The sequence below is a fragment of the Electrona antarctica genome (assembly GCF_951216825.1).
Source record: "Electrona antarctica genome assembly, chromosome: 22".
Lineage (NCBI taxonomy): Eukaryota > Metazoa > Chordata > Actinopteri > Myctophiformes > Myctophidae > Electrona > Electrona antarctica.
Genome location: NC_136805.1, coordinates 26,886,685 through 26,908,470, shown reverse-complemented (window position 1 = coordinate 26,908,470; position 21,786 = coordinate 26,886,685). Strand labels below are relative to the sequence as shown.

General features: G+C 43.9%; 1 protein-coding gene across 5 annotated transcripts in view; it reads left to right on the top strand.

Moving 5' to 3' along the window:
• Nucleotides 1-21,786, top strand: part of LOC306914678 (double C2-like domain-containing protein alpha) — a 72,058-nt gene that overhangs the window by 38,789 nt on the left and 11,483 nt on the right. For 4 of the 5 annotated variants that reach the window (XM_079491831.1, XM_079491829.1, XM_079491830.1 and 1 more), the window contains 5 exons: nucleotides 139-248; nucleotides 8,265-8,391; nucleotides 12,481-12,540; nucleotides 14,938-15,137; nucleotides 18,569-18,650. In XM_079491831.1, coding sequence (XP_079347957.1) covers nucleotides 139-248; nucleotides 8,265-8,391; nucleotides 12,481-12,540; nucleotides 14,938-15,137; nucleotides 18,569-18,650 — 579 coding nt within the window. The remainder of the gene's footprint in view (nucleotides 1-138; nucleotides 249-8,264; nucleotides 8,392-12,480; nucleotides 12,541-14,937; nucleotides 15,138-18,568; nucleotides 18,651-21,786) is intronic. The other variant, XM_079491832.1, reaches the window with a different exon arrangement.

Genomic DNA, 21,786 nt, shown 5'->3' with positions numbered 1-21,786 from the left:
ACTCTGAGCTGTTGCTGAGCTGATTAAGGTCTTACATTGTTTTGTATCAAGGTTGCTTTCAGTGCTGTCACTTTCCCTCTCTAAGAGGCTTTGTGTTGACTTGTGATTCTTAATCTGCGCTCCTCTGACGACACGCAGGCCAACAAACTGAAGACCAAGATTGTTCGCAACACACTGAACCCTGTGTGGAACGAGACGCTCACCTACTTCGGCATCTCAGAGGAGGACATGTACCGCAAGACGCTCCGGTAACCCTTTACGCCAGACGCTGTCTCGCTATTTCTGTCCCCTTCATCAATCTATTTTCTCCCGCCTTGCTTTTATCTCAGAGCTACGCTGCCACATCCTAAGTGTTGGAACCCCTCGGGTCCATTTCTTAACGCTCAGAGTTGAATCAAACCTCACGGTGTAGCCTTTGCTTAGAGAGGATTGTTTACATTGTATCTTGATTACTGGGTCTATCTCTCTCTCTCTCTCTCTCTCTCTCTCTCTCTCTCTCTCTCTCTCTCTCTCTCTCTCTCTCTCTCTCTCTCTCTCTCTCTGTTTATCAGCGTTTATCCTGTTAGGCCCCATCTATCTCTCCCCTCTATCTCTTCATCTGTCATTCTTGTCCACCGCTTTCCTCCACTTCATTGCTGTCATTCTCTCTTTATTGATCATTTTTTTCTCTCTTTCTCTCTTAATCCTCAATTTTCACAGTTCCTAACTTCCTACCCATCTCTGTCTGTCTGTCTGTCTGTCTGTCTGTCTGTCTGTCTGTCTGTCTGTCTGTCTGTCTGTCTGTCTGTCTGTCTGTCTGTCTGTCTGTCTGTCTGTCTGTCTCTGTCTGTCTGTCTGTCTGTCTGTCTGTCTGTCTGTCTGTCTGTCTGTCTGTCTGTCTGTCTGTCTGTCTGTCTGTCTGTCTGTCTGTGTGTCTGTGTCTCTCTCTGTCTCTCTCTCTCTCTCTCTCTCTCTCTCTCTCATTTATTTTTTCTAACTCATCTGTCTCCTTTTCCTCATCTATGCTCTCTTTCTGTCTCAGCTGTTCATTTTCTTTTTTCTCTCTCAGACTCTCTTTCACTCAGGCATCAGTCTTATTCTTTGTCATTCAACCTCAATCTCTCTCTCTCTCACTCAGTCTCTCTTTATGTCTCCACCCCTAATATCACTTTCTCTCTCCCTTTCCCTGTTTCTCTCAGTCACTCTCTGTCTCTCTCACTCTCCGCTTCTGATTCTCTCTGTCCCTGCTGTATAGTGACAGATTGAGGTTGGAGTCAGCATTGGGGCAGAGGTGCCCTGGCCTGTGACTAAAACTTTGGGCCGCTGCGAGGTAGTGCATGAATATGATATCCCATTGATCTCTTGGGGGGAGAAGGTCAGATGGCCATCAGCCGGCCACACTTTGTTAATTCAATGGTGCGGTTTATCAGTTGCCACAGGGAGTGTTCGTTTGCACTATTAAGAGATGCAATACCAAATTGTGACCCCTGGACTGGTTCAGAATACGTTTTTCTTTTTTTCTACTACCCAGAATCCAACGCTGGATTCTGGGTAAATTGGACTTGAGATGGAATACAGCCATAATACAGTATTGCGTTATTTTTCATCTGAGACAAGTTCTGCAGCTTGCTTGTTTAATATCTATTATTCTGCTGCCCCTCCTTAAGTGGTCTTATCAAATGGCCCTGCGGCGGAAGACCCTCAATATCCATTCATGACTTGCATACCATATCAGCAGAATATTGAATCATCCGCAAGCTTATGGAATCTGTCTCAGGCATAAACAATAGCGCTGTGTCGTTATGCTAATGTATCTTTCCCTGACGAATGGGCCGTATTTCACTGATTGGACACCTTATGAGTGTGACACTCACTCTGCACACAAATTAAATTCAGCATCCCACCCTCTGCTGTCTGGGAGGTGAGATTCCTCTCCCCCCAGGAGCACAAAATGTCAGCTGTCACAGTAATAGGAGAATCATGAAGCATTCGTCACTTTCGGGCAGAAACCTTGTATATCCATATGTCAACCTTTTTGTTTTTGTAAAAGAATGCCCTACTCTGTCCTACTACAGTGTAACACAAAAGTAGAAGAAATCTGCAATTTTTGTAAAAAAAAATAATTAAGTGACCGTGAAAGCGATTATATTAGTCTGTCTGTGTTTTTTGAGGGGCGATAGCCGTTCCTATGTCCAGCCTTTGGTGTATGACAGCCGGGCTAGCATCCCAGCCTGTCCTCTAGCAGGCTGGCATGCTTTAATAATACTAAACACAACAGAAACCCCAGTACTTTAATATTGGGGGACAGTCTAGTTTGTCATTTAATTCTCCCGGGTACTATTACCTCCTGCCTTTCTGGGGGAAAGATAGCCGATTTAATTGAGCTTGCACCAATGCTTGTTGAGCGGCATCTTACCATCAACATTGTAATATCGCACATGTGCACCAATGCGTAAACAATCCATCCAGATGCAGATTGAAATGGAATCTCTTTGCACTACAATAGAAAGTCTAGGGAAACGCTGCATTGTATCAGGCCCCTTTCCTACTCTCTATAACAAATCGGAACATTTTAGTAGACACTATAGTTTCCACCTGTGGCTAAAGGATTTTTGCACTGCCGTGGGATTCAATCTACTCTAATTTTGACTATTTCTGGCAAAATTCCTACCTGTACAAGGAGGATGGCATTCATTTAAATGGAAGGGGAACCAAAGTGCTGCAGGACAACTTTATTAAGTTTATAGCTTTTAACTTGTGATATGAACCGCGGCATGATCCGATGCAGACCTTAATACCCACCTCAGACTTTAGAACTAACTGGGGGGGTCCTGCCGCTATAATGTCCTTTTCCTGTCCCCCCGATATTTCCCAGTCTATTACATATACTTTCCCATAATGTGTGCCTCCCATGCCGCTAGTCATGTAGATGGCGAGTGGCCCATAGTTAATAGTCTTTCTAATTCATATAACTCAGGTAATGGTATAGCTCAGCTGCCTAGTCCAGTCTTTGACATCCCTGCGAGGATCGCTCCACGAACCCTCCCTAGCTCCTATAACATGTGCACAAACTTTGTCCTACAGAAACATTAAATCCTATTGACAATGAATGGACAATTTTGAGTGTTTGTGTAAACACAAACATTGCGTAACACAAACATTGAAGACGAAGGTTAAGACGCAAATTCTGTTTGGCCGAAATGAGATGATGTATGATGATGTACGATGATAAGATCACCCCTCTCTCACTTCACACGGGTGTGATTTTTATTTCTTATCAATATTGAACCAGTTGGTAAATGACAACATCGATGTCATAACGGATCTGCCAGGTTCTCATTGGCGCACATGTTAGTATGTCTAGTATGTGGGCTATTTGCATTGCATTTCTTATTTTCCTTTCTGTTATTTCAATGTGTTTAATTGTGATATGGATCTTCCTGGGTCTGAAATAATAAAAATGTAATTGAATTGGAATATTCAATTACATTTTGACTATGACTATGAGGACATTGGATCCATTGCTAGAACAGGTTCTTTTTTCCACTTGCTGAAAAGCTAACAGTTCTTTTTTTTTTTTTTTAAGATATTTTTTTTGCGGCTTACACCTTTTATTGGTTTTTGAAGGGACAGACAGTAGGCTGACAGGAAACGGGAGAGAGATGGGGGAAGACATGCAGTAAAGGCCGTGTCGGCCTCGGGAGTCGAACCCGCGGCACACTGCGACTGGATTACCAGTCGGGTGCCCAGGCGGTTACGCCACCGCCTGGGCCAAGCTAACAGTTCTTTGACATATTTGGCTACAAGGTGTACACTCGGAGCCAGACCCTTAAGGGTCCATTTGGTTTCAAACTATAATTAGCTGGGGACCCCCTGGAACTCCCTCAAGGACCCCTGGGGGTCCCGGACCCCACTTTAGGAACTACTGCCTTAGCCAATCCGTCCCCCAACCACCCCCACCACTCCTCCAGCCCACATTATTTTTTGATCCATCTATTTTCGATCTACTTAACTCTTACCCCACCGAGACGGCCCACCCCCCTCCCCAGGCGCTGTGATTACAGACCCGCTGTGACCCTCCCACAACCCCCTTCGCCTGTGTTTTCAAGACCTATCGAACCACTTCCCTCTCTTGTCCCCCCTCTGACCCTGGTTTCCATACTCCCCGCTCTGTGTTTGCGTCTGTCTGCCTCCTCCCCAACACCGGCCATTCGATTCCTCGCTGTTCGATCTCAGCGAAAGGGCAAAAAAAATGGTTTCTTCAGCTAATAAGGCAGTGGACTGTAAATTACCTCTGGGAACCTTTAGAAGCTATTGAGTGTTTTCCCCAGGCAGCCTCCCCCCCCCCCCCCCCCTCCCCTGCACCTTGCATACTTCTGCATTCCACGAGCAGCTGAAGACAGAGAAGGAATCAGACCATTTAATACACACCCTTATGGATTTAGTTAAAAGCTTCCACTAACTAAAGTGGACACATTCCGTGTCAATTCCTCCTGGCTTGTACCATCACCTCATCACTGCATCCTCTCTCTCCCGCAGAAGTCGCACATCCACATTTACATAAAGCATGGAGAGGCACACGATCGCTCGATTGAATTTAAATTGCAGCACGACAATCTTCCGCACGTGCGTGCATGCCACCCCCCCCCCCCCCCACACACACACACACACACACATGCATGCGTGAGTGCGCACACGATTGACTGATTCTGCCTCTAAAATCTTTTTTATCCCTCTGTCGCTCTTTGTTCTCTCTCCCACGCTGCTCGGTGCTGATGCATTTCGAGCCAGGTGATGATGGTGGGTTACAGATGTTGGACGGGCCTATAAATATGGATTGAGTAATATGAGCCTTTGCTCCTGATGCACTCTCACATTCTAAATCCCCACGGCAGCCAATATGCTCAGGACTCTCTGCATTAGCCAAAATAACCCAATTATTTCACATTTCTTACAGATGATTTTAAATGTTATATATCTCTGCTGTCGGGAAGAAACCACCTAGCTCCAAAATGTTCATTTTTCAGGAAATGAAAAATATACATTTTTCAGGAAATGAAGAAAACCTTATATTTTGAAAACAAAGCAATACTGCCTCATCAAAGTTGGTGTTGTGACTTTATATATTGTTAATTACTTGCATGAGAGGGGGGAGGTGGTGGAGTTAGTTGCTTTAGCAGACAGTTTGAGGGTCCAATGGAGTTAAGAGGTTTTGTCCAAAGCGTTTTTTACTATCCATTGGTTCAATATTTTCGAAACAACACACAGACGTAAAGGGTAAAGGGTTCAATAGCACTGATTTATGCCAACAAAATCTAGTTAGGAGGTTTCCTCCCGACAGCAACGCGTTATATTTTATTTTTGGCTTTTCTTTTATTTGGATAGTACAGTGAAGAGAGAGACAGGGAGTGACACGCAGCAAAGATCGTCAGGCTAGGGAATCAAACCCATGACTCATTGTCAGGCTGCATTAGAGCCTATATATATGCGCGGTTTGCGCGTTAACCACTAGGCCTTCTGCGCCCCACAGACGTATGCAGGTGACATACTAGCAAGACTGTGCTGGTGATACTCTTTAAATCACAGCATTATAATTTTTATATATATATGTGTGTGTGTGTGCGTGTGTGCGTGCGTGTGTACGCGCGTGCGTGCGTGCATGCGTGCATGCGTGCATGTTTATTGATGTACTCCTCCCGTGCGTTTCTTCCTCCCTGTCAATCTCTTCTCCTATCATTTCATTATTCACACCCACTCATCAGCTCATTCAGTTCCAACCTGCACACCATTCTTATCAATTCTATTGATTAATTCATAGATTAACTACGCGTGATCTGAATGTTGCTCTTTAAAACCCCGTCCCAATGCATCTTCTGAGGCACTATAGGCTGACACTCCAATTTGAATGTAGTTTCACTCCATTATTCAATGAATTGCCAAAACATTTTCTCCTATGCACAACTTTGTGTGCATAGGTGTGTTTGAGTGTACCACAGAATGTGATGATTTGATTGGCTGAACACAGAATGTAATGATGTATGATGATACATCATACACACAGTACTTGTGGGTCTTTGGTGGAAAGAGGCCAATCCTGGAGCCACATACTTTCGTTCCGTGTGGGCTGGGTGGGTTGTGGTGGTTCTGGGTTTAGTTTGGGACGTTTTGGTGGAAGCTCTCTCCTCTCTACTTCTGTCTTCTGGTCATTGAGTGCCTTCTCCAGTCCAGGTCACCCTGGACTGGAGTCTTCCCATGAAGTTCTAAAGTCTGTGTGGCACTTCTGTTTTATGTTCTGTTTTATGTTGACGTTATACATACTTTTGACCTTTGAAGTCTTTTTGGTCTATTACAGTACTACTGGTCTTATTTATGTTGATAGCCAGACCAAGCTGCTTTTATGCCTCGCAAAGGCATCCAGAATGCACAAATATCATGTCCTTCTGAACGTGCCACGAGGACATTGTTCTCAGCATACTGCAGCTCCATGATAGATATGTTGATGATTCGGTTTAGATTAAACATGCCTTGATTATGGTATTGTGTTACTGTCGCTACAGCCACCTGGTGACAATCCGGTGACAGCTGTGGATTGTATGGAATCCAAAACCATGGACAGCGCTGTTTGTTGTAGCAGGCGCCAAGGGTTTGGTCTTGAAAATGAAGCCAGTGTGGAAGTAATAAAAACGCTATACTGTAGTTTTCATTAATGGCCCAGCAAGCTGGCGCTGATTCCCCTCCTCCAGCTGTAAAATGAAGGTCATTCTGTTGAAGTCAATGGGGGCTTGACGTCAATCGCTACACAGTAGTTTCAAGACTTCTTTCACACAGTAGGGTATGCTTTCTGGGCTTGTGTTTGGGTTATGCTCAGTGGTGTGCTGTGGATTTCTAACTAGTAGGGCTATATTTTAATGATGTCACGTGCACGTCACGTGCATGCGCATGCATGTGCATGCGCATGCAAGCTACCTGCATGGCCATTTATAGCCTAGTGTAACTGAGAGGATGTGAAGTGATACTAAGTGAGAAGTGAGAACATCAGGTAATGTTATGCAAAGCATAACAAAGGAGCCTGCCAGCTATAGTAGACGGCACCACCGCTTGCTTTGTTTTAGGTGTTGAGCGCGCCGTCAACACGCATTGTCGCGCATGTGCGTGCATGTGCCCACCAATAACACACTGGTTGCGGTCACAATTTTTTTCTGAACTGGCTGCCTTCAAAACGGGTCTGTAGACACCAATTATGGGTGACGTCAGAATCCCTTAGTACATATTTTGTACAGTCTATGCTATTGTGTGTAGAGGGACAGATGGGGATTGTATGGAATCCAGAACCCCTGAACCACAGACAGCGTTCTGGATTGTATAGAACCTGTTTGTTGTAAGGGGGGCGAGACAGACAGACAGACAGACAGACAGACAGACAGACAGACAGACAGACAGCAGTATTCAGTTTGTTTGGTTTCTTAGCTTGATTGCTTTTCGTGCTGGTAAATTGGACTTTTAGCTCTAATTCCATTCTCCCCCATTGTAGCATAGCTATCCCCCTGCTGATTTCGACAGAGAATCGTTCATATGTTGTACTATTGTGCAAAAGTGCTCTGATTAATAATGTATTAAATGCATGGTTAAATCGATTAATTTGATTTCATGAAAGTCAGTCACAGTATGCCTACGTGTGCATCTTTATTAGTCTGCCTACTTTTGCTGTGTTGCCTTATTAGCTGTGCGAGTGTGCGTTATGGTTTGAAGTCCATGCATCGAAATTTCCGCAATGAACATCATAATGTTGTCCATAGTCGTTTTAACAAGTATAAATGTTGGGCAAGTCTTTAGCCTTCCCACTCAACTGCCTCACCTCACCCACTGCCAGGCTATAATGCAATGTCTGAAATGCAGCATTATTCATAGTATCTGCATATATTTTTCTGGGCAGCCAATTTATTTGGCCATAATCAGCCAGATGGCCTTACAGTTGACATAACCAAAGGTTTTGTTGAGGTCTATGCAGGCCATATACGTATGATGGTTGATTATGTTCCCATCTGCCATCACACACGCACACGCACATTGTCCATCTTTTCCGCACATCACACTTTCTTTTTGATCTCTCGACTACGGCTAATGAGGTATGTTTGCTTATTTCAGTCGAGCTGTACCCCGTACAGCCTGCCTCTGCTCTCTTTCCTTTGAATTCCTCTGCTTCCTTGTCTCCTCACCTTACTTTACCCTGCTTTTCTTTCTGTCTTCCTTGTCTCTCTCTCTCTCTTTCTCCCTCTTTCTCCCAGGGTGTCGGTGTGTGACGAGGACAAGTTGACGCATAATGAGTTCATTGGGGAGTCACGGGTTGCCCTGCGCCGCGTGAAGCCTGACCAGACCAAACACTTAAACATCTGTCTGGAGCACCCACCCCCTGTGAGAGAGGGCGAGAGAGGGGGAGAGAGGGATACAGAGTGGGAGAGGAACAGGGAGAGGGGGAGAGAGCGGTCCAGACAAGCAGATGGACAGACAGACAGAGAGTAGGTCAGAGACACTGACGGGGCTAAAGGACAGCTAGAAAGTGAGTGCAAAGAGCTGCAACCAGAGAGGCAAAAGCTAAAAGGAGTTTGCACAGAGGATGTGAGAGCTAAAGTGGTGGTAACAGGGGGGAAAACGAGGCAGAATCTGACTGACATATTCACCCAATGAGAGGATGAAGGCAGGAGACATGGAGGGAGTACGCAAGATTGAAATAATGACACTCTTGGAGGTGAAATGCCATGTGCTCGTGACGTTGAGGGTTTGAGAGGTCTCGTCGCGTCGCCCTGTCACTCGCTGTCTGCATCTTGGTCAACTTTGACTGTCGCTCAGCACTGCATTGTCCGATGGCGGCGCATGAATGCCAAACATAATCTCAGGGAGGAAAAGACAATAACGCAGGGACAGGGTTGTAGGGTAGAGGGTTAGTGACGTATTGTGAGCTTGGACGGTGATCGGCTATTTTCAGCACACGGTACGGCACCTGTGCAGAACTGGGTATAAATTAAGCATAAGGGATATGAAGACGGGAGCGCAGCAGAGTGGAGGGAAAGCAAAAGTTGAAAATTCATTGACATTGTTTAGTAAGAGTCCTAAGAGTGATTCTTTATTATGGGCAGTGAGTGATGATCCTTTATAAGCAAGCAGCAAGCTTGCAGAACAAGATGACACCAAGGCAGCATTATTAAACACATAGAGAATATATATATAGTACAGTGGCCACTGGCCACATTACACAACTGACCAGGTGATATGACTCATATGAGTCATGGAAAAGAGCAGAAAGTAATGAGAAAACAACGGATGCATCTCGTATCATTGTGCATAGCCGTCAGTGTCCTGATGAAGCAGTGACCATGGCATGCAGGCCATACTGTAGTGTGACAGTGTCACAACAAGTTTATCAGTATGCTTATGCAGTTGAGAGTGGATCAGTACATTTACTGGTCAAGCAGATAAATGTCAATCCTAACATACGGTAGGCCTATATCGTAACAGATTAGTTCTGCAACAAACACTCAACCAGCTCTTATAATAAAGACAGAATGTAATGTGCAAAATCCCTACAATGCAGCCATCAAATGGATGGGGCCACATTCTGTTTGTCTCTCTGAGTCTGACTGTTAGAAGGATATCTCCAAATGTTATGACATTTCTTTTACATGAAAAGTTTGTCATTGGGCATGGAAGAACTCATTATCTTTTTGCCGATTGCTGGTTGACCTCCCTCCCTATTTTATTTGTCTCCAGACCTTGTGGGGTGTCCTCAGAGTCTCAGACTCAGCTCAGAGCTGCCGACTTGTCACCCATTTCCAGTTATTCAATTGCCTTCAGAGGGGCCATGTCCTTGTAAAAGTATGAAATTGCTACTTTTCCCATAAGGGGATGTGGCAGTTTGTGCCACAACCACCACAACCCTTTATGGATAAACTGTCTCCTTGGTGGAGAGGTCTTCACACTACTCTGCACATTTCTTGTCTAGATAGCTAAAGCCATTACTCAAAGATGTTCTCATATCTACTTCCACATTATTTGTACTCTAAAAACCAGACGTCCGTCCATTTTTATGCTTCCTATCATACCATCTAAAATACCAGTAGCAGCCCCCTTGCGAGAGGGAAAAGTGTAGATTTAGACAAGCAGAGAAGGTGGAGACAAAGAGCAGAGGGACATCAATGGAGAGGGACAAAGTCGAGAGATCAGAAGCAAGTGGATTAAAAATAAATGAGCGGGGTGGAGAGTAGGAGGAGATAGATAAGTGAAATAGGGAGGTAGCTGCATGCTCAGGGGGGGTTTGTTTTCTATTAGTAAGAGCCATAGAGCGGCTGCTGGTATTAGATTGGCCTATCTCGGTGAGTGGCCTGTTGATGATCAAAAGCCAAAGCTCCTTGTCATCCAATAGACCAGACACTGTCAGGCCTGTATTGTTCAAAGTAGAATTTTCCCTCAGTTCTCCATTTTACCATCTATTCATCCTTTGCACACCCCCAGGGCTAATTTAGACTTTGGCACAAGACCGTGTTGCTTGACAAAAATATCTAATTTATAATAAATCTGTTATTTTCGTCAAGTGTATTGTATGACAAAGTAAGCCCTTGCCCTCCTCACACTCTGTCCTCCTCATCCCCCCTTAGATAGATAGGTCTTTATTGATTCTGCAGGGGAAATTCAGTTGGCATGCAGTGCCACAGTTATGAAGTTAGGTGCAGAAAAAGAGATGCAGCTAGGAAGAACAAATAATAGTCATACAAAATATCATAAATTAATAATGATAATAAAGAGTAAGCAAGTAGTAACTTTACAGGGATTATAAATAGAGTAGAAACAAGGGGATTTAGGAATAATTTAGAAATCTTAACCCAATATTTGCCAGACACGCGATTTCTCGGGTTTAAACCTTAAACCCTCCTTTGCTAACCCGAGAAATCTCGTGTTTCCTTAATGTGATATCATCCAGAATGAATAGTATTTTATTTACCGTCTTGTTAGTTGTTTTTAGCATCCGTTGCTATGTAGCCTCCGGTGGCACCCATGGTCATCGAATATCCAAAATCTCCACATACACACACGCGATCTAAAGCATTTATAGGGCTCAGATTGAGCTAATGGACGATGTTTAGAGCTTAATGAAACTTTAATCCATCTGTCATCACACAATCACTTCTGGTTCAACGAACGAGTTCACAGCTGTCAAAACATTGCTCAGTGACCAGCTCATGACTACATCAAAGAAGCTTTGAGAAGGAATAGAAGTGGTCACGTAACTGGGCTGCGCGCCATGACACTTTCATGGACAATTTCATGGGAGCCAAACTAATTATGCTAATCGATTTTCATTTTTGACACATTTACACATCCCTTGTCTTCTTTTGTATTCCTGAACCGATTATATGACAATTGTTCATAAATAATGTTTGTTATGAGCTGTCCAACCGGCTCCATTCACTGCCATGTATTCATTTCACTTCCGGTGTGAGTTTGGCTCCCATGAAAGTGTCCATGAAAGTGTCAGTGTCTCAAAGCTTGCTTGGACTACATGTTGTCTCAGTAAGACAGCCCTCCCCCTAGCCACAAGGAAGAGCAGTGCACCAAAGCATTATGGGAATTGTAGTCCAGGAAGGAAGTGAGCCCATGCAGTGTAGACACTGGGCGAAAATCTAAAATATCTAAAACCACATATTACACACATAAAGACCCCAGGAAAGTATTCTAGGTCTTATAAACGTCATTAACATATATTTTTTAGCGTCCCTTTAACAGTTTAAAGTCCCATGGCGTAAATCACCGTCAAGTTCAAGGTCACGGTCATGCATGCCCGAGACGGAGATTGATTCATCTCCGTCAAATTAGTGATATGAAAACGGATCGCGTCGCTCCACAGCCTAGATGCGCTTGTTGCACAATCCTCGGTGTTGCACAACAGTGACATGTCATCGAAAATGTTCGCTGCCTGTTTAGCCGACGACAACGAAAATCTTAAACCGTTAATAACTCGCGATCTAAATCATCCCGCCTAATTATAAAAAAAGATCCTGTGCTAGACGGCCCTCCGCAGTTCAGTCGCTAGTCGCGATAGATTTATTCTTACCTCCCGTTGTTGACGATCGACTCTATAGTGGCGTGGCTAATGTTAGCTGCTACACACACATTCACAACAACATCCGGTCCGTCGGTAAAAGTGGTCCGGGCGCTATAAACTATGGGCACATTTTATTAATGGATTAAATACGCCCGGGCCCTTAAGGTGTTAACTAACTACAGCTACTGTAGAAATATATCATTTAAAAAATCGTTCTAACTGAAGTGGATGGCAGAGTATCGACAACAGAGGTGAACAATAGTTCTCGTTTTAGTCGTTGGTGTGAACGTTCCTTAGCGCGATGAACAGCTATTAGCAGGCGTATAGAACTAAGTGTATAGTCACCAACAGTAAGCTAGTAAACGGTAAGCTTATGTATTTCTGTCCCTTCTTTTTCCTTCTTCCAGCTGTCTTCTCCCTCTGCGATGAGTGCCGCCCTGAGAGGGATATCGTGCTATCTGAGAGAGGTAACGAGCGCCGTCCGGCCTGGTCACCTCTGTCTGTCCGGCTGCGTCACTCTCCTCTCTGTCTGCCTGACAATCCATTTATCCGGCTGTCCCCCATTTTGACCGGTCCTCCTCGTACAAATTGTCTACCAACCGGCGTGTCTGTCTCTACGTTCTTTTCAGGTTGTCTGATGTGTCCTGTGATAGCTGGTGTATCTATATGTTAACTGTCTCTTTCCTCCGTCTCACTGTGTTTTAACCACTTTCAACCTGGTGTTCCTATTTTGGAGCGCAGATTTTCCAACAGTTTCAAATATAGCAAAAATAGTAGATCTACAAGCTCACGGCGGATCACACTGCAATGCATTGTGAGCAGGGGTTATCATCATATATGCCGGCTTGAGATGGACGTTTTCGTCAAAATGTTATTTTTGCTACTAAATGCTAGCCTGGCTCCAGCCCTGAATCGCTACCATTAAAAAAAGATGTCCTGGCGATTCAGGTCTGGTGACTCTGCCTACGGCGGTGTCAGTCTCGATCGAAAATCTGATCGCAGCAGCTGATTGGCCATCCGCCCCGTCTCTCGACATCGTTAAACAACAAACATGGCTGCCCCCACTGCGGTGACTCGGGACCGTTTCAATCTGGCTATCAACGCCCATTCCAGAAACTTCTGCCGTGGGGAGGGCTTTCAGTCTGAGTGTCAGGCTAACTAAATGCACTAAATATTTCTGCATTAATTAAATCAGTGTCCCACCTATTCTGAAGAAAACTTGGAGAGTGGCAACTGGCAAGTCGGCCACTGTGTATAGCCTACTAGCTCTATACATGCATCAATGCAGCATGGTACAATAATTGGGTTTTAATCAAAGATTTGCCATGGACATTGCTACGAAGTGTTGCGGACACATAATGTTCGCTGTTTCCTTGTGACATCGTCATGCGCAATAGGTCTTAAGTGGTTGAAAAAAAAAACTGTGTCTTCTGCTGTTTTTCTCTCTGTTCCATCTGTCTTGGCCATGTGTCAGCACAGCAGTAGTTGTTTGTCTCAACCTGCCTAATGAGTTACTTCCTATTGATTTGTTTATTTTATTGCCCACGTAGCCGGTGGGAATCACCCTCACTAACTGCTTTTGTCTGAGCCTTAGTTTTCGATACAGTGGTTAATTAATCACACCAGATGGTAATACTGGGTAGCCCAGAGAAAGCGTCAAAGACAGACGGAGAGAGAGAGATGAAGGAGAGTTGGAAATAAAGAGGTCTAGATGAAGAGAGTGAAGTAAGGGAGAAATGTGGGGTGTGGAGCCTATCGATCCACTTGTCTTTCTCCACCGTTTGCCTCAAGATAAGACTTAATGAGAGATGAAGAGATAAAAAGGAGAAGAGAGAGATTCAACAGAGATTGAAGGGATGGGCGCCTTTATGCATGTGGCAAAACATCAGAGTGATGTAGAGTGATATTATCATTTACTTAATTTAACTTGTGACTATGAGACGTAGTGCCACTGCATCCCATTTGCAGTGATCAAATTACTGAGATGGCCACCTTGTTATTTGAAGAAGCGCACGTGTGAAGTGACAAAAACAGCTCGGCAGAACAGCGGTGCACATCGCACGTTCACTATAAATAACGTGCACTACGTGTGGCGGTGCCTTTGGCCATGGGGGTTAGTCACGGGGGCTGTGAGAGCATCATTTCCAGTTGCTGCATCCTCGTCTACTTGCATCTGTCACTTTTAATCTGTTCCAGCACTGTTGCTGTTGTCAGATGTTTTGATCAGACCGCCACATAGTCTGTGGCGCACACACACGGTGCAGCAGGTCACCCCTGCAATTTTGAAAATATGTTGAAAACACTCATACGTTATTTCTGGCAAGCGTCACTTTGTCACCGGCACATAATAACCATGCTTTAACGGCTGTCGTTTCCCTTTATCTGTGTGACAGGTCTATTCAATAAGACAGAGTACAAAATTCGTACTGCTTCATTGTTATAATTGATGTTTTTGGACGTCAATTATCTACATCTCCTAGCTTTGTGGATGGCAGGAATGAGAGGGCAGGTGTGCTCTCAGGGTCTTTTTTTATAAATAACTTGAGAGCTCCGAGGGATGCTTTAGTGAATGTTGCTGTAGCCTCTGCTGTGTTGCCGATGGAATCACAGATCAATCAGAACACTCATAAAGAGTATGTGACGAGTTGTTTTTTCCACTGTGGATCAAACCACCTCCTGTTGTACTGTAATAGTCATGTGGCTCTCACAAAGGCGCTCAAGTGGTTGAAACCACCTGCAAAACACCAACAGCTGCAGAATATTGGAGGAAATGGAGCTTGCACATCATTGTTTTGTTCTTGTTTACTCTCTGCCTTTCTAAACATCTACTCGGTTTGTCCTCTTGTCTGTTCTCTCTCTCTCAGTGGGAGAACGAGCAGCTGACGAGTCTGGAGGAGAGGGGCCGCTTGCTGCTCTGCCTGCAGTACCTGCCCCCATCCGGTGAGGGCGATCACCAGGGCGAGGCCAAGGACAGGGCCCGTGGCGGACTTTGTGTAGGCGTCAAGCGCTGTGCCCACCTAGCAGCCATGGATGTCAACGGCTTCTCTGACCCCTATGTAAAAACGTGAGGACACCGCATTTTAATGTGAAGGTCATACGGTTTCATGTGTATTGGTGAACTTTACATGTGAGAATCATGAGCTCGTCCAAAACAATAGAACTGTAATTCAATATATCTGTATTTAGTGGAATTATGGTATCCTATTTTCCATTGGCAGTAATGAATGCACTCTTAAGACTGATGGGGGCGTTCGTTATATCTTTCAAGCTCCATTGCACAGCCATTTCAACATGACCTATCTGGCCCCAATCTCCCTCTCCTCCTAGCTGTGTGGGGCAATTGTTGACCATTGGCTCCGATTGGCCCCCTATTGTTGCTGTTGACCCGGTGATGGATTGGTTTAAGTTAACAATATAGATTAGAAGTAATGGAGATAGATGAGGGCACTTCCCATGTTGTTGGAAGCCCTGTGTCAAGTATTTTACTCATCTGTCAAAGTCATTACAAACGTATTGACACCCTTCTAAAAGTCTGATAGATTGAAGAACACACCCTCATGACAATACTGTTATTTTGTATTCTACGCCAGTGTGGTCGGCTGCAGGACTAATTGGCACAGCAGACACTGAAATAGCAACAGTGTGACAACTGCTGTAATTCATGGTAAAGAGCTGCTCTGCACAAAATAAAGTATATCGTTTCTGTCGGGTGGAAAACACTAATTTGTCCAAAACTGTTAATTTTCAGGATTCAAATTCAAAAGCATCAAAAATAGCAGTTCGACGAGCTCGAAACGCATTGCTTCGTGCCACGTTTCGAACTTGTGGATCTGCAACTGTGGATGCTTTTTTGTGACGCTGTAGTACGAACAAGTAGGGCGGTAATTTACGAAAAAAACACAAAACTTTATAATATGGAGTTTCTGCCTGACAGCGGTGCTATACAGTGTATATATTATGTGTGTGTGGGCTGTGGGGGGCAGAGAGGAGGCTGAATGAGGCATGTTGAATCCATATATCAGATAATCCATACAAATAGGCTGAACCGCCCACCGCTGTAATGGTCCTGAATGTCGCTGATGACCTCGAGGTTGAACCAGGAATAAGTAAAACGCCATAGATTTAGATTACATCATGCTTTTGGCTTGCGCTTTCCGCACGCACGCACGCACGCACGCACGCATGCACGCACGCACGCACGCACACACACACACCAGTCAGTCAAGCAAAAACACCACACTTGTATACAGACATTCTTGGATGAAATAATCCTCAGCAGCAGCGATATCACCCTGTGTGGTTAAGAACAAGCGCAGCATACAAATAGATACCGGTACACACACACACGCACGTTTGCACACTCACAGACGCACAGACACATACAGTACACACACACACACACACACACACACACACACACACACACACACACACACACACACACACACACACACACACACACACACACACACACACACACACACACACACACACACACACACACACACACACACGCACTCAATCCAATCTCGTCTTCATCCCATTTTTATACAGTCACACTTCCCTACTCTCCTCCCTCTCGTTATCTCTCACTTCCCCTCCCCCCCCCCCCCCACACACTCATCGACATCGTCACAGTGAAATCGCCCGTGTTACACTACATTTACACTCTGAGTGAAAATAACACATCGCACTCAATTTTACTGTGGACATACAGTATAAAACGGTGGTTCTCAACCTTTTCTGGATCACGGCCTGCTTGGAAATCTTGAAAGTGTTCGCGGCCTAAGTGGTTAGATGGGTGGGCCGGATGCATTTTTTGTTTCAATGATCAATTAATATATCAATCAATCAATCGTATTCCGGCCTGGATCAATATACTTTAAGTTTCTAAATCGTGGTGTTTTGCCAATTATTTCGGGTCCCACTTGCAATATCCTCATGGCCCACCAGGTGGCCCCAGCCCCACAGGTTGAGAATCGCTGGTATGAGACATACTTGTAGGCTACAAATTGTTTATTTATGCATACACACATTTCCAATCTCTGACCTTCTGTGGTTATGCTTCCTCCGCAGCTGCTTTGTTGTGTCTGAGAGTGTGTGGGAACATACGTACAGCGATTATGGTGCACATTCGTATGTGCACCATACGAGCTGTGGGTGGCAGGAGGGAAGTGATTGTGAGAGATTCGCTATGCTCTGAGGCTGTGGCTTAAAAATATCCTGAGAAATGAGCTGCTGTGCTGTAGTGCTATTTGTGAATTTGAATTTCACATGTGCCATTTTGTTTTGCTGCACAAAGCCAGGACTTATTTCAATGACCGCGGATTGAACTAGGGGTACAGCGGTTAATCGCACCAATCCATTTAATTGATCATAACTGATAAGTTGATAACTAGGGATGTGCCGATCACATTTTTTGCGCTCGATACGATTCGATCATTTGATTTTGAGTATCTGCCGATACCGATTTCAAACTCAACACACGCGTTCCATCTGCATAGACTCCATATTTGGGCATGCCTGACAAAAGGGACACAGACATAATAACTGGGTGGGGCATACATTTCCAACTTGGATCGTTCCAAGTAGGCCAGTGCCCAACGGACACCACTCTAGTCTAGGGCAACAACGCCCTTTATTAGCAAAGTGAACCCCCCAACAGGCACTGTTCTAGTTTTGTAAAATAATCAATTCATAATCGAAAATAATTGATAGTTTTATAGATTGAACCTAGCTTTTCATTGTCTGTGGTGTTAGAATTGTGGTGCCAATTTGTAAAAAGAAATATAGCCCATAACATGTTTAAACTTTGAGGGCTTCATATTAAAGATGACATATACCGAGGCTGCCGGGATTGTTTATTTACGCTTGGAGCATACGCCAAAGTATTTGCGCCTTTGGTCCATGAAAATCCCCCTGAAAATAGTTCCATGGCTTGTTGTCGAACCGAAAAATATTCCACCGTCGCGATGCGGAAGAACAAGCAGTGAGGGCTGCTGGAGCACAGTTGAAAATACGGTTCACTTGCATTGAACTCATTTTCCCAGAAGCCCTTGCAGCCCAGAGCACTGGTCGATTTCCGGTTTCGTCGTCATAACGCGACGGTCTCGTCACCAGGTCCGCGACAAATTATTAAAAAACGGCGAATTAATCACATAAAACAAATGGCGGGTTTAGCGTATTGCGCAGGGGAGAAACATGGATTAAATAGCGTGGTACACAGGTTATGCAGCTAAACTGTTAAGGGCATGTAGTAAAATGTGGTACAGTACATTTTTCACTAATGGCAAAATTGTGTGTTTAATATAACTCAGGATTTTCCAGTGATTTGTTGTTTACCAGACCTTATTGTGACCTTTGTCAACGTTGTCAGTGGTATTTGTCTAAATACATTTGGATCAAGAACACTCAGCACTGCTTTAGGAATGACAATGAATAGAGTTTTCTGCTCCGTTGCCCATAACTTAATGGCATCACATTCCTTCATCTCAGGTACCTGAAGCCAGACCTGCAGAAGAAATCCAAGCACAAAACAGCGGTCATAAAAAAGACGCTTAACCCAGAGTTTAATGAGGTACGCAACTGTGTGTGTGCGTGTGTGCGTGCGTGTGTGCGTGCGTGCGTGCGTGTATATTTATGTTACACCCAAGGGATTCTTTGAACCCCTCTGGGTTTACACTAGCTCTGGTCCATAGCTCTAATGCGTTGCATTTAGAGCTATGTTACTCTCGACTTCCGCCGCTCGCATGAATGCAGACCAGCCTCTTGTCTTTAGCGTAAATAAAAAGAAAGTTTTTGCTACTCACCAAAACAAAGGCGGGTTGTGTCATTAGAAAGCCTACTTTCCTTAGTGGAAGCACCCTGAGCTCCCCACCACACATATAAATGGTACTTTTTGGCCAGAAAGGGATTTTTTTTCACCGGAGGAAAAATATTTTCTATGAGGCAATTTTTTGGCCAAAAAGTACCGTTTATACGTGTGGTGGGGGGCTCATAGTGCTCCCACTAAGGAAAGTAGGCTTTCTAATGACACAACCCGCCTTTGTTTTGGTGAGTAGCAAAAATGTTCTTTTTATTTACGTTAAAGACGAGAGGCTGGTCTGTATTCATGTGAGCGCCGGAAGTCGAGAGTAACATAGCTCTAAATGCAACGCATTAGAGCTATGGACCAGAGCTAGGTTTACACCAGTGGTACAGTATGTTGTGTATAGGAACAGCTCATTTATGGCTATAGGCGGTCCACAGAGACACCATACTGTATGTACCTAGTTGCAGCACCCATTCTCTTGCCAATTATAAATTGCACAATGTTGTTTTTTTTCTTCTTTTGCTCCCTTAGCTCCCATTAGGCTCTTTACATTTTAGACGAAGGGCTCCCAAAGTATACTTGGGAGGATTATTGTAAACATTTTTCTTCTGGAGGAAATGGCAAACAAACAGTTCCACAAGTAGACTTCACATTAACGGATGCCTGCTTTTATCAACATAGAATTGAACTTGGCAACTTGTCGTACCTTAGAGCTTAGAAGATTAGAAAAAGATGAGGAGTGAAGAACATTCCAGACAGATACTGTGTAGCCAACACCACCTCAGGAGAGGCCAATCAGGGCCAATCAAGCCATGAGATGTCAGCAGTCTGTATACATTTAGCTAACTAGAAAGGTCGCAATTTTAAAAAATTGCAAAGTGTGGTTGCCGCAGTGGCTTACATATGCCCCTCCCACTGATATTGCCAGCCAATTACAATGTCACATCACCCCTGCGATCATGTGTAAGTAATGGGGGGATTTATCCCCCAAAAATCATGTTTTTGCGACAAACGTTTACATTTCTCGCATTTACGGCGCCCCCTATGGATGAAAATAGAATTGCTTTTGGTACTTGGTTGATTGAACCACCCGCGACATGTGATTCAAATTTGGGATGGATTGGACATTCCGTTCGTGATTTATTCGTGTAAAATAGGCCCCTCCTACTATCTTAGGACGACGATTACGTTCGAACGATACGCACTACCAAAATTCTGCAGTTGGTGTTTTAATCGGATGGGTCCAGAGATAATGTGTACCAATTTTTGTGAGATTTGGACAAAATTCGTAGGAGGAGGAGCAAAAAGTGTGTTTTGGAGAAAATTCAAAATGGCGGAAAATCTATCATGACGCAAATGGGCGTGGCCTATATGGGGAGATGCGTCATGACCCAAGGAAGCCAGGGAAAAAATATTTTGATTTTATGACCTACGGTTCAAGAGTTATAAGCCAAAACGTAAAGTGGGCTGTTATAGCGCCACCATGAGGCCGACCGATAACATTAGAAGTTGATTAATTTTAGTAATTATTATGAACCTACCCTCCAAGTTTTGTAACTATAGTGCTTACAGTCTCAAATAAATACTTGAATATGAGAATGCGAAAAATCGCATTTTCCCATTCATGTCAATGGGGAAATTTTATTCACTAATAAATTAATATAATAAATTAATATCAATTAAACTATACAACATTTCTCTTAAAAAAATACAAGCACATCCTTCCCGATGAAGCCGGTCAATTTGACATATGGCTCAAGTGCGTACAGTCAAAACTGTGGGAGGAGTAGCGAATAAAAAAAAAGACTAATCAAGTGGAATAATAAAGTGTTACAATTGCAATAGTCTGGTTGCCCTGTTAGGGCAACCACACTAATTAGTGTGGTTGCCCTAACAGGGCAACCAGACTATTGTAATCGTAACACTTTATTATTAGTGTGGTTGCCCTAACAGGGCAACCAGACTATTGTAATCGTAACACTTTATTAGTGTGGTTGCCCTAACAGGGCAACCAGACTATTGTAATTGTAACACTTTATTATTCTTTTCATTTACTGGAGTAACCCTAAACTTTGTATCACTACTCCTCCCACAGTTTTGACTGTACGCACTTGAGCCATATGTCAAATTGACCGGCTTCATCGGGAATGGTGTGCTTGTATTTTTTTAAGAGAAATGTTATATAGTTTAATTGATATGAATTTATTAGTGATTTAAATTTCCCCATTGACATGAATGGGAAAGTGCGAAAAATAACATTCAAGTATTTTTTCCTCGGAGACTGTAAGGGCTATAGTTACAAAACTTGGAGGCTAGGTTCATAATAATTACTAAAATTAATTAACTTATAATGTTATCGGTCGGCCTCATGGTGGCGCTATAACAGCCCACTTTACGTTTTGGCTTATAACTCTTAAACCGTAGGTCGTAAAATCAAAATATTTTTTTCCCTAGATTTCTTGGGTCATGTCGCATCTCCCCATATAGGCCACGCCCATTTGCGTCATGATAGATTTTCCGCCATTTTGAATTTTCTCCAAAACACACTTTTGGCTCCTCCTCCTACATATTTTGTCCAAATCTCACAAAAGTCGGCACACATGATCTCCGGACCCATCCGATTAAAACACCAACTGCAGAATTTTGGTAGTGCGTATCGTTCGGCCGTAATCGTCGTCCGAAGTTAGTAGGAGGGGCCTATATCACAAAAAATGCCATAAATCACGAACGAAATGTCCAATCCATCCCAAATTTGAATCACATGTCGCGGGTGGTTGAATCAACCAAGTACCAAAAGCAATTCTATTTTCATCCATAGGGGGCGCCGCAAATGCGAGAAATGTAACCGTTTGTCGCAAAAACATGATTTTTGGGGGGATAAATCCCCTCCGAATTACTTACG